Source organism: Leucoraja erinacea, chromosome 9 (genome assembly GCF_028641065.1).
Source record: "Leucoraja erinacea ecotype New England chromosome 9, Leri_hhj_1, whole genome shotgun sequence".
NCBI lineage: Eukaryota > Metazoa > Chordata > Chondrichthyes > Rajiformes > Rajidae > Leucoraja > Leucoraja erinaceus.
In genome coordinates, this window is record NC_073385.1 from 70750081 (window position 1) to 70763074 (window position 12994).

The 12994-nt window shown below is 45.4% G+C and overlaps 1 protein-coding gene across 4 annotated transcripts in view; it reads left to right on the forward strand.

Moving 5' to 3' along the window:
- LOC129700574 (exocyst complex component 3-like) overlaps positions 1-12994 on the forward strand; it is a 59729-nt gene that overhangs the window by 24631 nt on the left and 22104 nt on the right. For 3 of the 4 annotated variants that reach the window (XM_055641193.1, XM_055641191.1, XM_055641190.1), the window contains exon 3: positions 9881-10535. In XM_055641193.1, coding sequence (XP_055497168.1) covers positions 9881-10535 — 655 coding nt within the window. Of the gene's footprint in view, positions 1-9291; positions 9446-9880; positions 10536-12994 lie in introns of those variants that run through there. The other variant, XM_055641194.1, reaches the window with a different exon arrangement.

A 12994-nucleotide genomic window follows, 5' to 3' on the forward strand; every position in this document is an offset into this window, starting at 1 on the left:
CATTTTTGTGTACCTTTCAGTCTTTCCAATCTTTCCTCATATGACAATCCCGCCATCCCAGGGATTAACCTCATGAACCTACGCTGCATTGCCTCAATAGCAAGGATGTCCTTCCTCAAATTAGGAGACCAAAACTGCACACAATGCTCCAGATGTGGTCTCACCACATTCCAGAAGGTTAGTCAAGCAGGATTTCCCCTTCATTACTTCATGCTGAATTGGACCAATCATTTTACTGCTATCCAAATGCACCGTTATTACCTCTTTAATAATTGACTCCAGCATCTTCCCCACCACTGTTGTCGGGCTAACTGGCCTATAATTCCCCGTTTTCTCTCTTGCTCCTTTCTTGAAAAGTGGGATAACATCAGCTCCAATCCACAGGAACTGATCTTGAATCTATAGAACAGGGGTGGGGAGTCTTTTCATGTTGGAATGCCGCATTAAGTTAGCTGTAATCTAATAAGGCGTATCCAAGAAACTTCATTTAGATATACTTCAAATTGTACGTTATTTTGTAAAAATCTAACTACTGTGTAATCTTCAAGAAAATGAAAAAAAATGTGTTGATTCTAAAGTTAACTAACCTTTTAATGACTTTTAATGTCTGAAGAAGGGTTTCGGCCCGAAACGTTGCCTATTTCCTTCGCTCCATAGATGCTGCTGCACCCGCTGAGTTTCTCCAGCTTTTTTGTGTAACCTTCGATTCTCCAGCATCTGCAGTTCCTTCTTAAACACTTTTAATGACTTTGTTGTGACCTCTTTTTGTTTGAAAGCATTTGAATATTTGGTTGCAACATGGAGGTACGCGGTTTCAGCTGATCTTTCAGATGGGTATCCGTCATTTGTGACCTTAAGGGCATCTTGATTTGGCTTGGGTAGGAGAATGTAGATTGGAAGCAATAAGTGGTTGTAAAGCAATAAAGCATTTTTCCATATTTCAATCGGATCTTTCTTAGCGTTAAATAAGGACTTTAAAATGTCAACTGAGAGCTCAATCAATTCCATCTGTAGTTCTTTAGGAGCCTTGGAGACATCAACGAGGTGAGGTTGAAATGCTAAATTGAGTGTGGAGTCATGATTCTCAAAGTCAGTGAATCTTTCATTGTATTCTGTAATTAACAAGTCTATAAGCTGTGTATTCTTCAAATGATTGGCATGAATCCTCCTGCTCATCAATGATCTTCGCTAACTGGGGGAAATGTTCATCCCAAATTTCATTTTGGAAAAAGATGAGTTTTGAAAAAAGATAGCTTTTTTCAAAATGCTTGGATTTTTTGCCACATATATAGACTTAGTTTTACCTTGCAAAGAAACATTCAAGTCACTATGTTTTGACATGATATCACACAGAAATGCCGTATTTCTATAGAAATCTTCTTTCAATAATTCACATTGCTGATTCTGTTCTTCATTAAATTTAACCAGCTGTTTTTGCAAAGATAAACATTTTGCTAACACCTGTCCCTGCGATAGCCGACACACTTTACAATGATACGGCAAATCCACACTGAATGACTCATCGTTCAACTTTAGCATATTACGAAACTGACGATGCTGTGTTGTATTTGCACGAATATAGGTAACAATACTTATAACCATATAACCATATAACAATTACAGCACGGAAACAGGCCATCTCGGCCCTACAAGTCCATGCTTATAACTTGTTGCAAAGTGGCACTTAAAATAGGAGAATTAGCACAGAGATTTTGCTGATGTAAGATACAATGAAATGAAATGAGAGCATCTAGATCTGGTAATATCTTCTTTATCTGTGCAATAAATCCTTCACATGTTCCTGTCATAGAAGGTGCACCGTCTGTACATACACTCACTAAATTAACCAAAGTCTAACTTCACGACATTCATCTTGAAAGTTGTTGAATACATTAATTCCTCGTGTTCTACCCGTAAGTAACTCTTCGTAGCAAAGAAAATCGTCTGTTATGGCCCGAATGAAGTATAAAACCTGCGCCGAGTCAATAGTATCAGTTGATTCATCCAAAGCGATTGAATAATATATATTTTCCTTCTGGAGTATTGTGTGAAGTTGTTCTGTTACATTGAGGTCTAATTCATCCTAATCATGTACTTGCCAACTTGCTCAACTCTTCCGCAAACCCCTCATACATATTAGAAACATAGAAAATAGGTGCAGGAGGAGGCCATTCAAGCCCTTCGAGCCAGCACCACCATTCATTGTGATCATGGCTGATCGCCCCAATCAATAACCCGTGCCTGCCTTCTCCCCATATCTCTTGATTCCACCAGCCCCTAGAGCTCTATCTAACTCTCTCTTAAATCCATCCAGTGACTTGGCCTCCACTGCCCTCTGTGGCAGGGAATTCCACAAATTCACAACACTCTGGGTGAAAACGTTTTTTCTCACCTCAGTCTCAAATGGCCTCCCCTTTATTCTAAGACTGTGGCCTAGAACCAATATTAACAAAAGGAAGGACATCTGGACCTCACCTTATCCTCAACTTCCGTCTCGTTGGAAGACAGTTAACCAAAGTAAAGAAACATTATCCAAGGTAGTATAAAGATATAGATAGATATGCCATTTATTGTCACTATACATGTACAGTGAAACTGAAAGCTGCTCGTACTCAGTGCATACATACAATTTTACACAAAAAACAAGAAACAGAAAAACAAAACAGAAGGGAGATGGGGGGGGGGAATAGGTGCACAAATTCTACGGCGCTACATACATATATACATATATACAGATGGAAGTCCGTGTTGGGCGGTGTAGTCAGTGCATGTGTGGATTTGAATTTATGGTAGATATAATTCTCGGGAAGCAGCTATTCCTGAGTCTGTTTGTCCTGGATTTGATGCACCTATAGCGCCTTCCAGAGGGCAGCAGGTCGAACAGTCCAAACGCAGGATGGGAGCTGTCTTTGGTGATCTTCTTTGCCCTGCTAAGGCAGCGGGAGGTGTAGATGTCCATCAGGGAGGGGAGAGGGCAACCAATGATCCTCTGCGCTGTCCTGGTTACCCTCTGAAGCCTCTCCCTGTCTGCCATGGTGCAGCTGCCATACCATGCTGTAATGCAGTATGTCAGCAGGCTCTGGATGGACGAGCGGTAGAAGGTCAGCAGCAGGTTAGAGTCCAGGTTGTGCTTCCTGAGGACCCTCAGGAAGTGCAGCCGCTGCTGAGCCTTCTTGATGACCGCCGTCGTGTTGTCCGTCCAGGAGATGTCAGCAGCGATATGGACGCCGAGAAGCTGGAAGGTGTTGACCCTCTCCACACACTCGCCCGTTAATGTGTAGGGGGACTAAGTCGGTGCTGTGCCTCCTGAAGTCGACAATGAGCTCTTTTGTTTTCCTGGTGTTCAGAGCCAGATTGTTTTCTGAGCACCAGGTTGTCAACTTCAGGACTTCCTCTCTGTAGGCTGCCTCGTCTCCCTTTGAAATAAGTCCGACCACAGTAGTGTCGTCAGCAAATTTGACGATGCGGTTGTTGTTGTGGGCCGGACTACAGTCGTAGGTGTAGAGACAGTATAAGAGGGGGCTTAGCACACAGCCCTGTGGGGAACCGGTACTCAACCTGCGAGTGGAGGAGAGGTGGGGGCCAAGTCTCACAGTCTGGGGCCGGTTTGTGAGGAAATCCTTAATCCAGGCACATGTGACAGTGGGGAGGCCGAGAGTGACCAGTTTACCAATGAGGATGTCCGGGATGATTGTGTTAAAGGCTGAACTAAAATCCACAAAGAGCATCCGGACGTAGCTCTGCCCCTGCTCCAGATGGCTCAGCACAGAGTGGAGAGCTACGGTGATGGCGTCTTCTGTGGATCTGTTTTGGCGATAAGCGAATTGGTGGGGGTCGAAGTCTGGTGGTAGATAGTCCTTGATGTGCTGGAGGACCAATCTCTCGAAGCACTTCGTGATTACCGGAGTGAGGGCAACACAGGACGGTAGTCATTAAGGCTGGTGATGGGAGACTTCTTCGGCACAGGGACGATTGTGGCTGATTTTAGGCAGGACGGAATAACTGCCTGGGCCAGGGAGAGATTGAAAATTCTGGTGAAGATGGCAGTGAGCTGGTGGGCGCACGCTTTGAGCACCTTACCAGGGACTCCATCTGGGCCGGTAGCCTTCTTGGGGTTCACTGCCAGGAGCACCCGTCTGACATCGTGTTCCCCGACAGTGAGTGGGGTAGTACAGGAGCCAGGTGAGGGTGGGAACAGGGCTGTAGCAGGTGAGTGCTGCTGTTGTGATGTTTCAATGCGGAAGAAGAAGAAGCAATTTAGCTTTTCTGCCAGCGGCGCACTCAGGTCTTCTGACTTTGTGGCACAGCCTCTGTAGTTGGTAATGTCTTGTATGCCCCGCCATACCTCCCGTGTATTATTGCTGGACAAGTGGGACTCTATGCTCCTCTTGTGATCCGCCTTGGCCTTTTTAATACCACTTTTCAGGTCGGCTCGAGCAGCCCTGTACAGAGCTCTGTCACCTGACCTGAAGGCAGCATCGCGGGCTCTGAGGAGTGTGCGGACCTGACTGGACATCCAGGGTTTCTGGTTTGGGAAAACCCGTATGTTTTTGTCTACAGTCACATTTCCGATGCAGAACTTGATATAGTCCAGCACCAATTCTGTGAGAGTTTCCAGGTCCTGGTGTTCGAATATGTCCCAGTTTGTCTGGGTAAAGCAGTCCTGTAGATTGGAGAGTGCATTTTCAGGCCAGGTTGTAACAGATTTTATGGTGGGCCTGGCACTGCGTCTGAGGGGGGTGTAGGCTGGAGAGAGCAGGAGGGAGAGATGATCTGACTGGCCGAGTTGGGGGATGGGGATGGCTCTATACGCGTGCTTGATATTGGTGTAAACATGATCCAGCGTGTTCACCCCTCTAGTAGAACACTTGACATGTTGGTAGAATTTCGGCAGTACAGTCTTCAAGTTGGCCTTATTAAAGTCCCCTGCGATTATGTGAACACCTTCGGGGTGGTCCCGCTGCTGTTCGTTAATGGTGTTCAGCAGGAGAGAGAGCGCCTTGTTTACATTGGCGTCAGGTGGAATATACACAGCCGTGACAATTACGACTGTTAGTTCTCTCGGTAGAAAAAAAGGCCGGCATCTTACAGACATGTACTCGAGGTCAGGGGAACAATGATTGTCTATGATTGTCCCGTTGTTGCACCAATTCTCATGCACGTATATACAGAGACCCCCTCCCCTGCTCTTACCGGAGTCCATAGTCCTGTCCCCGCGGAGCAGAAAGCGACCTGCTAGCTGCATGCAATAAACAATTTGAACAAGGCTTCACACTTTAACCAGTCACAAGATAACAGTACAAACACTCTACAACATAATTAATACTCAACACCACATCCTATGACCAATCCTAATCATGTATTTGCTCAGCTCTTTTTCAAAACCATCATACATATTAACAAAAGGAAGGACATCTGCACCTCACCTTATCTTCAACTTCCATCTAGGGTCCAGACTCCTTGGAGCTGTGACTCACAGCTTGCAACTTTCACGGAAAGAGGCCAAGCAGGTGTTGCAAAAACAGAGATTCTCCAATGTGTGACATCTTATTTGGCCAATTACAAAATTTGGATTCAATCCAAGGACAGCACTTAATGCGGCCTTAAGGCCACAGGTTCCCCAGCTCTGCTATAGAACATTGGAAAATGATCACCAATGCGTTCATCAGTCTGAAGAAGGGTCTCGACCTGAAACGTCACCTATTCCTTCGCTCCATAGATGTTGCTTCACCCGCTGAGTTTCTCCAGCATTTTTGTCTATCTTCGATTTCTCCAACCCCCCCACACACAACCCCCCACACACACAACCCCCCCACACACAACCCCCCCCACACACAACCCCCCCCACACACAACCCCCCCCACACACAACCCCCCCCACACACAACCCCCCCACACACAACCCCCCCACACACAACCCCCCCACACACAACCCCCCCCCACACACAACCCCCCCCACACACAAACCCCCCCCCACACACACAACCCCCCCACACACAACCCCCCCACACACAAGACACACAGAGAGACATTAAAAACACACATTTAGACACACTAAAAAAACAAAAAAAGTTGAAAAAAACGAACACATTGCTAGCAGGGCTGCCGGCTCGCAGCGACCCCACCGACCCCAGTACTCAAGACCCACATTTGTCTTTACTAATCTTTTTCTCTTAACATACCTAAAGAAGCTTTTACTGTCCTTCTTTATATTCTTGTCCAGTTTACCCTCGTACTTCATCTTTTCACCCCGTATTGCCCTTTTTGTTACCTTCTATTGTCTTTTGAAAGTTTCCCATCCTCTGGCTTCCCGCTACTCTTTGCTATGTCATACATCTTTTCTTTTAGTTTTTATTCCAGGCAACTTCCATTGCCTCTTATTCCCCTTTGAATCTTTCTTCCTCGTTGGCATGGAATGATCCTGCATCTTCCGGTTTATGCCCAGTAATTCCTGCCATTGCTGTTCCACCATCATTCCTGTTAGGATCCCTTTCCAGTCAACCTTGGCCAGCTCCCCTCTCATGCCTTCATAGTCCCCTTTGTTCAACTGCAATACTGACACTTCTGATTTAATCTTCTCCCTCCCAAATTGCAAATTAAAACTTAACATATTATGGTCACTACTTTCTAGCGAATCCTTTACCTCGAGTTCCCTTATTAAATCTGGTCCAAAGGACAACACTAAATCCAGAATTGCCTTTTCTCTGGTCGGCTCCAGTACCAGCTGCTCTAAGAATCCATCTCGGAGGCGATCTACAAACTCCCTTTCTTGGGGTCCAGGACCAAGAAATTCCCAGTTTTCCCAGTTTTTCCCAATCATACAGAAATCTCCCATAACCACAGTGGCACTACCTTTGTTACATGCCAATTTTAACTCCTGCTGCAACTTGCACCCAATATCCAGGCTACTGTTTGGGGGTCTGTAGATAACTCCCATTGGCATCTTCTTGCCTTTACAATTCCTCAATTCTATCCACAGCCACTCTACATCGTCAGTCCCTGTGCCACCCCTCGCAAGGGACTGAATTTCATCCCTCACCAACCCCACTACCCCAGGTGAGCTACCCCCCCTCCTCTGCCCACCTGCCTGTCCTTTCTATAGGGTGTATAACCCTGAATATTCAGTTCCCAGACCCGATCCTCCTGCAGCCACATCTGTGTAATCACCACAATGTCATATCTACCAATCTCCAACTGAGCCTCAAGCTCATCCACTTTACTTCTTATACTTCATGCATTCATATATAATAAATGTAATCCATTACTCATCTCACCTTTCACATCGATTCCTATTTCACTTCGCCATACTCTCCTATCTCTTCGTAAGCTTTCTGTCCTGTTAATTCTGGTGTATTTCATAACTTTTCCAATACTCTCTTTCCCTTTAACTTCATCATTGTATTTTCAATTTGCCTATACCTTCCCCCCCCCCGTCCCCGCCCCCAACTATTTAGTTGAAACCCACCCGTGTAGCAGCAGAATTGGGCTTCACCTGTGAATGGACCTCTCTGTTCATCCATGGTAACTGGTTGGGGAACACTTGTATTCTCATCTTTGCCACACATTCAGTGTGGCACAGGGTGGCAGTGTGAACTGTGAGGATGCTATGAGAATGCAGGGTGACTTGGACAGGTTGGGGAGTGGGCAGATGCATGGCAGATGAAGTTTAATCCGGATAAATGTGAGGTTATCCACTTTGGTAGCAAAAACAGGAAGGCAGATTACTATCTAAATGGCGTCAAGTTGGGAAAAGGGGAAGTACAATGGGATCTGGGGTTCCTTGTACATCAGTCTATGAAAGTAAGCATGCAGGTACAACAGGCAGTGACGAAAGCAAATAGCACGTTGGTCTTTATAACTAGAGGAATAGAATATAGGAGCAAAGAGGTCCTTCTGCAGTTGCACAGAGCCCTAGTGAGACCACACCTGGAGTATTGTGCAGTTTTGGTCCCCTAATTTGAGGAAGGACATTCTTGCTATTGAGGGAGTGCAGCGTAGGTTTACAAGGTTAATTCCCAGGATGGCGGGACTGTCATATGGAGAGAATGGAGTGGCTGGGCTTATATACTCTTGAGTTTAGAAGGATGAGAGGGTACCTCATTGAGACATATAAGATTGTTAAGGGCTTGGACACGCTAGAGGCAGGAAACATGTTCCCAATGTTGGGGGAGTCCAGAACCAGGGGCCACAGTTTAAGAATAAGGAGTAAGCCATTTAGAACGGAGACGAGGAAACACTTTTTTTCACAGAGAGTGGTGAGTGTGGAATTCTCTGCCTCAGAGGGCGGTGGAGGCAGGTTCTCTGGATACTTTCAAGAGAGAGCTAGATAGGGCTCTTAAAAATAGCGGAATCAGGGGATATGGGGAGAAGGCAAGAACGGGATACTGATTGGGGATGATCAGCCATGATCACATTGAATGGCGGTGCTGGCTCGAAGGGCCAAATGGCCTACTCCTGCACCTACTGTCTATTGTTTATTCCTCTATACACTTCGTGCTGAAGTGTGTGATGTCATACTTACACGCACTCACGTAACAATTCACAGTAGGTGGTCCCGTTTCCTGAATGACCTGTGTTACTGCCACGGGTGGATGGCAAGGGCCTCCCGTCTGCCTCGTAGGTATAGAAATGTCGCCCGGGCTCGCTGCTCTTCCAGTTTCGACAGTGGGAGGGTGAGAAAGAATGTAGGAGGCGGTGGAGAGAAACTCCCAGCTGAACTGCCGACATCTTCCACAAGGGGGCACAAATGCCGTAGTAACTCGGCGGCTCAGACGGCATCTCTGGAGAACTTCGATGGGTGACATTTCGGTGATGACGCACATATATATTTTCTATGTATGTATTGTAATACATTCACAGGAATATTTGAAAATGTAAGAAATCATGAATTATTCTTCCTTTTAATAGACGTTAAACTTGTTTCATTGTTTTTGTGCAAAATACTGTGAAATATAGTAGAGATGTAACTGTCAGAAAAAAAAAGTTATGTAAATAGGGTGGCTCTGTGTCACAGCGGTAGAATTGTTGCGTTACAGCGCCAGAGACCTGGGTTCGATCCTGGCGTGGAAATCCCTGGGGGGGGCGGGGACACGCCCTCTCCTGCTTTGAGAGGTGGGGGCCGATCCCCCACCCCCATTTTTTGTAATCCGGATTTGAAAACTTAGTGAAAAAAAAAAGCTGTTTAAAATCTCCGCTTTCAGTGGGGGTGGGACTGATGATCGAAGGCGTCGATTGGACGAGAGGGACGTCGGTCAGCAGTCAGTGGAGGGCCCATGATGATTCAGCGCGATGATTGGAGGAGGGAGGTGTCAGTTAGAGGGGGTGCATCAAGGCGATTGAGGCTCCTTGTCTCGAAGCCCCCGCCGGGCGATGAAAGGCCCCGCAAACGGGCTGATAAAGCCCCATGATTCTGCTGTTGCCGGAGTTCGGAGTAGGTCACCAACTAGGTCAGTTGCCGATGTTAACGACCATAGGGCCCACGGCCGAAACCTCGCGTGCGCGCCTGCCAAGAAATTGTGTGTCCCCCCCCCCATGTTTGGACAGCGATTTCTGTGCCTGGTTCGATCCTGACTATGGTTGCTGTCTATATGGAGTTTGTACGATTATCCCGTGACCTGCATGGGTTATCTCTGGGTGCTCCAGTTTCCACCCGCACTTAAAAGATGTGTAGGTTTGTAGGTTAAGTGGCTTGGTAAAATTGTAAATTATCCCGAGTGTGTAGGGGAGACTGTTAGTGTGGGGAGAAATCACTGCTCGGCATAGACTCGGTGGGCTGAAGTGTCTGTTTCCGCGCTCTATATCTAAACTAAACTAAAAGTGTGTTGAATATAATGCATTCAACCCACTTACTGTGACTCATTGTGTTTAATTTTATCTTGCAGTAATGGAAATAAACCAGTTAATAACCAATAAATTGTTTCTGGAGGCCAATGAAAATATAAATAAATTGGAAAAGGAGTTGCTGAATGAGAGAAAGTTTGCAAAAGATGACGAATGCCACCAAAAAAACAAGATCAAAGTTCGAGATCTTCATCTGCTTCATGACGCACTTGCCAAACAAATAACGTCCATAATTGCCAATTCCCTCACTATGCCCGAAGAAAATAGCAGCCATCTGCGTTCAGCAATTAACGTTATTGATGTGGAAGAAGCAGCAGATAAAGAGTGGCAAGAGGCAATGAATCATTCTGATGCTGAGTGTTTCAGAAGACCCAGAAAGTGGAAAGAATTGTGGGCAGAAACAGTAGCCAAAAGTGTAAAGGAACGGATATCAAACCTGCCCTTCGTTGCAAAGGAGCAGAAGGCTTCATGGATGGCACTGCACTTATTAGACCTTCAACAAACCATTGTGGAGGATTTGAAAACTGTCAAAAACTTTACCCAAAAGAGTTATCCGGGAAGTTACAATATTTTTAATGTGTACCTGAAATATTATCACCAAACTGTATCTTCTCACTTGGAATGTATCCAACAAAAACAGCTCGAATCTAATGATCTTTATGCACTGCTCAACTGGATTATTCACACCTACAAAAGGTAGATTGACCACTCATTCATATTGTTTAATATTTTTTAGATATTGTTTGAGGACATTTCGAATCAGCAGGGAAAGATTATTGCTGGCTCTTGATCCAGAAAATGGAAAAGCAACAATTATCCTTGCTTTTGATTGCAGCCTTGAATCAGGCCTGGATAGAGTGGATGTGGAGAGGGTTGAGGACCAGACGGCACAGAATTAAAGGAGGCACCTTAAGAATGTAGATGGGGAGCAATTTCTTTAGCCAGAGGGTGGTGAATCTGTGGAATTCATTGACACAGACGGCTCTGGAGGCCAAGTCATTGGGTATTTTTAAAGTGGAGATTGATAGATTCTTGGTTAGTTAGAGGGTAAAAGAGAGTTGTGAGTGTGGAATTCTCTGCCTCAGAGGGTGGTGGAGGCCGGTTCTCTGGATGCTTTCAAGAGAGAGCTAGATAGGGCTCCGAAAAATAGCGGAGTCAGGGGATATGGGGAGAAGGCAGGAACGGGGTACTGATTGTGGATGATCAGCCATGATCACCTTGAATGGCGGTGCTGGCTCAAAGGGCCGAATGGCCTACTGCTGCACCTATTGTCTATAAAAGGTTACGAGGAGAAGGCATGAGAATGGGGTTGAGGGTGAAAAGTTCAAGTTCAAGTGAGTTTATTGTCATGTGGCCCTGTATAGGACAGTGAAATTCTTGCTTTGCTTCAGCACACAGAACATAGTAGGCATTTACTACAAAACAGATCAATGTGTCCATATACCGTAATATAAATATATACACACATGAATAAATAAAATGATAAAGTGCAAATAACAGATAATGGGTTATTAATAATCAAAGTTTTGTCCGAGCCAGGTTTAATAGCCTGATGGCTGTGGGGAAGTAGCTATTCCTGAACCTGGTTGTTAATAGATCGGCCGCTAGAATGGTGAGTGGACTCAATGGACCAAATGGCCTCATTCTACCCCGTTATCTTATGGTCTTGATTGAATTTGAAGAAGGGGGCTAATGTCACCTATCGAGTCCGACAAGGGTCCAGACCTGAAACATCACCTATCCATGTTCTCCAGAGATGCTGCCTGACCCCATTGAATTACTCCAGCACTTTGTGTCTTTTGTTGAAAACCAGCATCTGCAGTTCCTTGTGTCCACAATGATTACTGTTGACCTGGAAGGAAAAGTCACACCAAGATAATCCTGTTTTCCTGTCTCCTGCTGCCAAAAAGCATCCGTTTCACCCAATCCTTGCTATATATCTAAAATGTCAGCAAACAGGCTAAGTGACCAATTGCATTAAATAATTCTCACAGCTAAACATCCAGCTGGTATTTTATTTAACTTTTAAAACATTATTAAGGTTGCCAAATAAATATTGACACATACATGTGATTAAATTGGAAGCTTAAATATCATTAATAAGACATATGAAGTGTGAAGGGTTTTTATTATAACATCCCATGTATTTTTAAGTATACAAGGCAATAGCAATTCATACCCATTAGTTCAGTGGACTAGGTGCTGCAAATATTCACTAGGTCAAACAATATTGTTGAAAAATGCAAAGGTGTTAATATTGAAGGTTGATGATCATTCAGACAGGAAACCACACATTGAACGTATGATTTAATGAAAAATCACACAAAATGCTAATAACACAGTGGGGCAGGCAGCATCTCTGGAGAACATGGATACATGATGTTTTGGACCAGGACCCTTCTTCAGACTAATTGTAGGAGGGTAGGGGAACTGGAAGAGAGGAAGGGCAAGCCTGGCAGATATTAGGTTAACTTAGTTGATACTGAGTACAGAAGTTGGGAGGTCATGTTGCAGTTGTATAAGAAGTTGGTGAGGCTGCATTTTAAGTATTGTGTTCCGTTCTGGGCACCGTGTTATAGGAAAGATGCTGCAAGCTGGAAAGGGTACGAGGATGTTGCCAGGACTAGAGGGTGTGAGCTATAGGCTGAGGTTGAGTAGGCTGGGACTCTACCCCTGATCCTCCTGAGCTCCAAGGAATAATCTTATAGAGGTGTATAAAATCATGAGTGGAATATATTGGGTAGATGCACAGTCTCTTGCCCAGAATAGGGGAATCGAGGACCAGAGAACATAGGCTTAAGGTGAGGGGGAAAAGATTTAATGGGAATCTTTTTCACACGAAGGGTGGTGGGGTGTATGGAACAAGCTGCCAGAGGAGGTAGTTGAGGCTGGGACCTGTCCCAACGTTTAAGAAACACTTAAACACGTACATTGATAGGACAGGTTTGGGGCGATATGGACCAGACACGAGCAGGTGGGACTAGTGTTGCAGGAACATGTAGGCCGGTGTGGACAAGTTGGGCCAAGGGACCTATTTCTACATTGTATCACACTATGACTATGACTCGGGGGGGGGGGGGGGGGGGGGGGGGGGGGGGGGGAGGGGGGATGGTCATGCATCTTCCCTCTGACTTTACTATCCATCATTTTGAGTC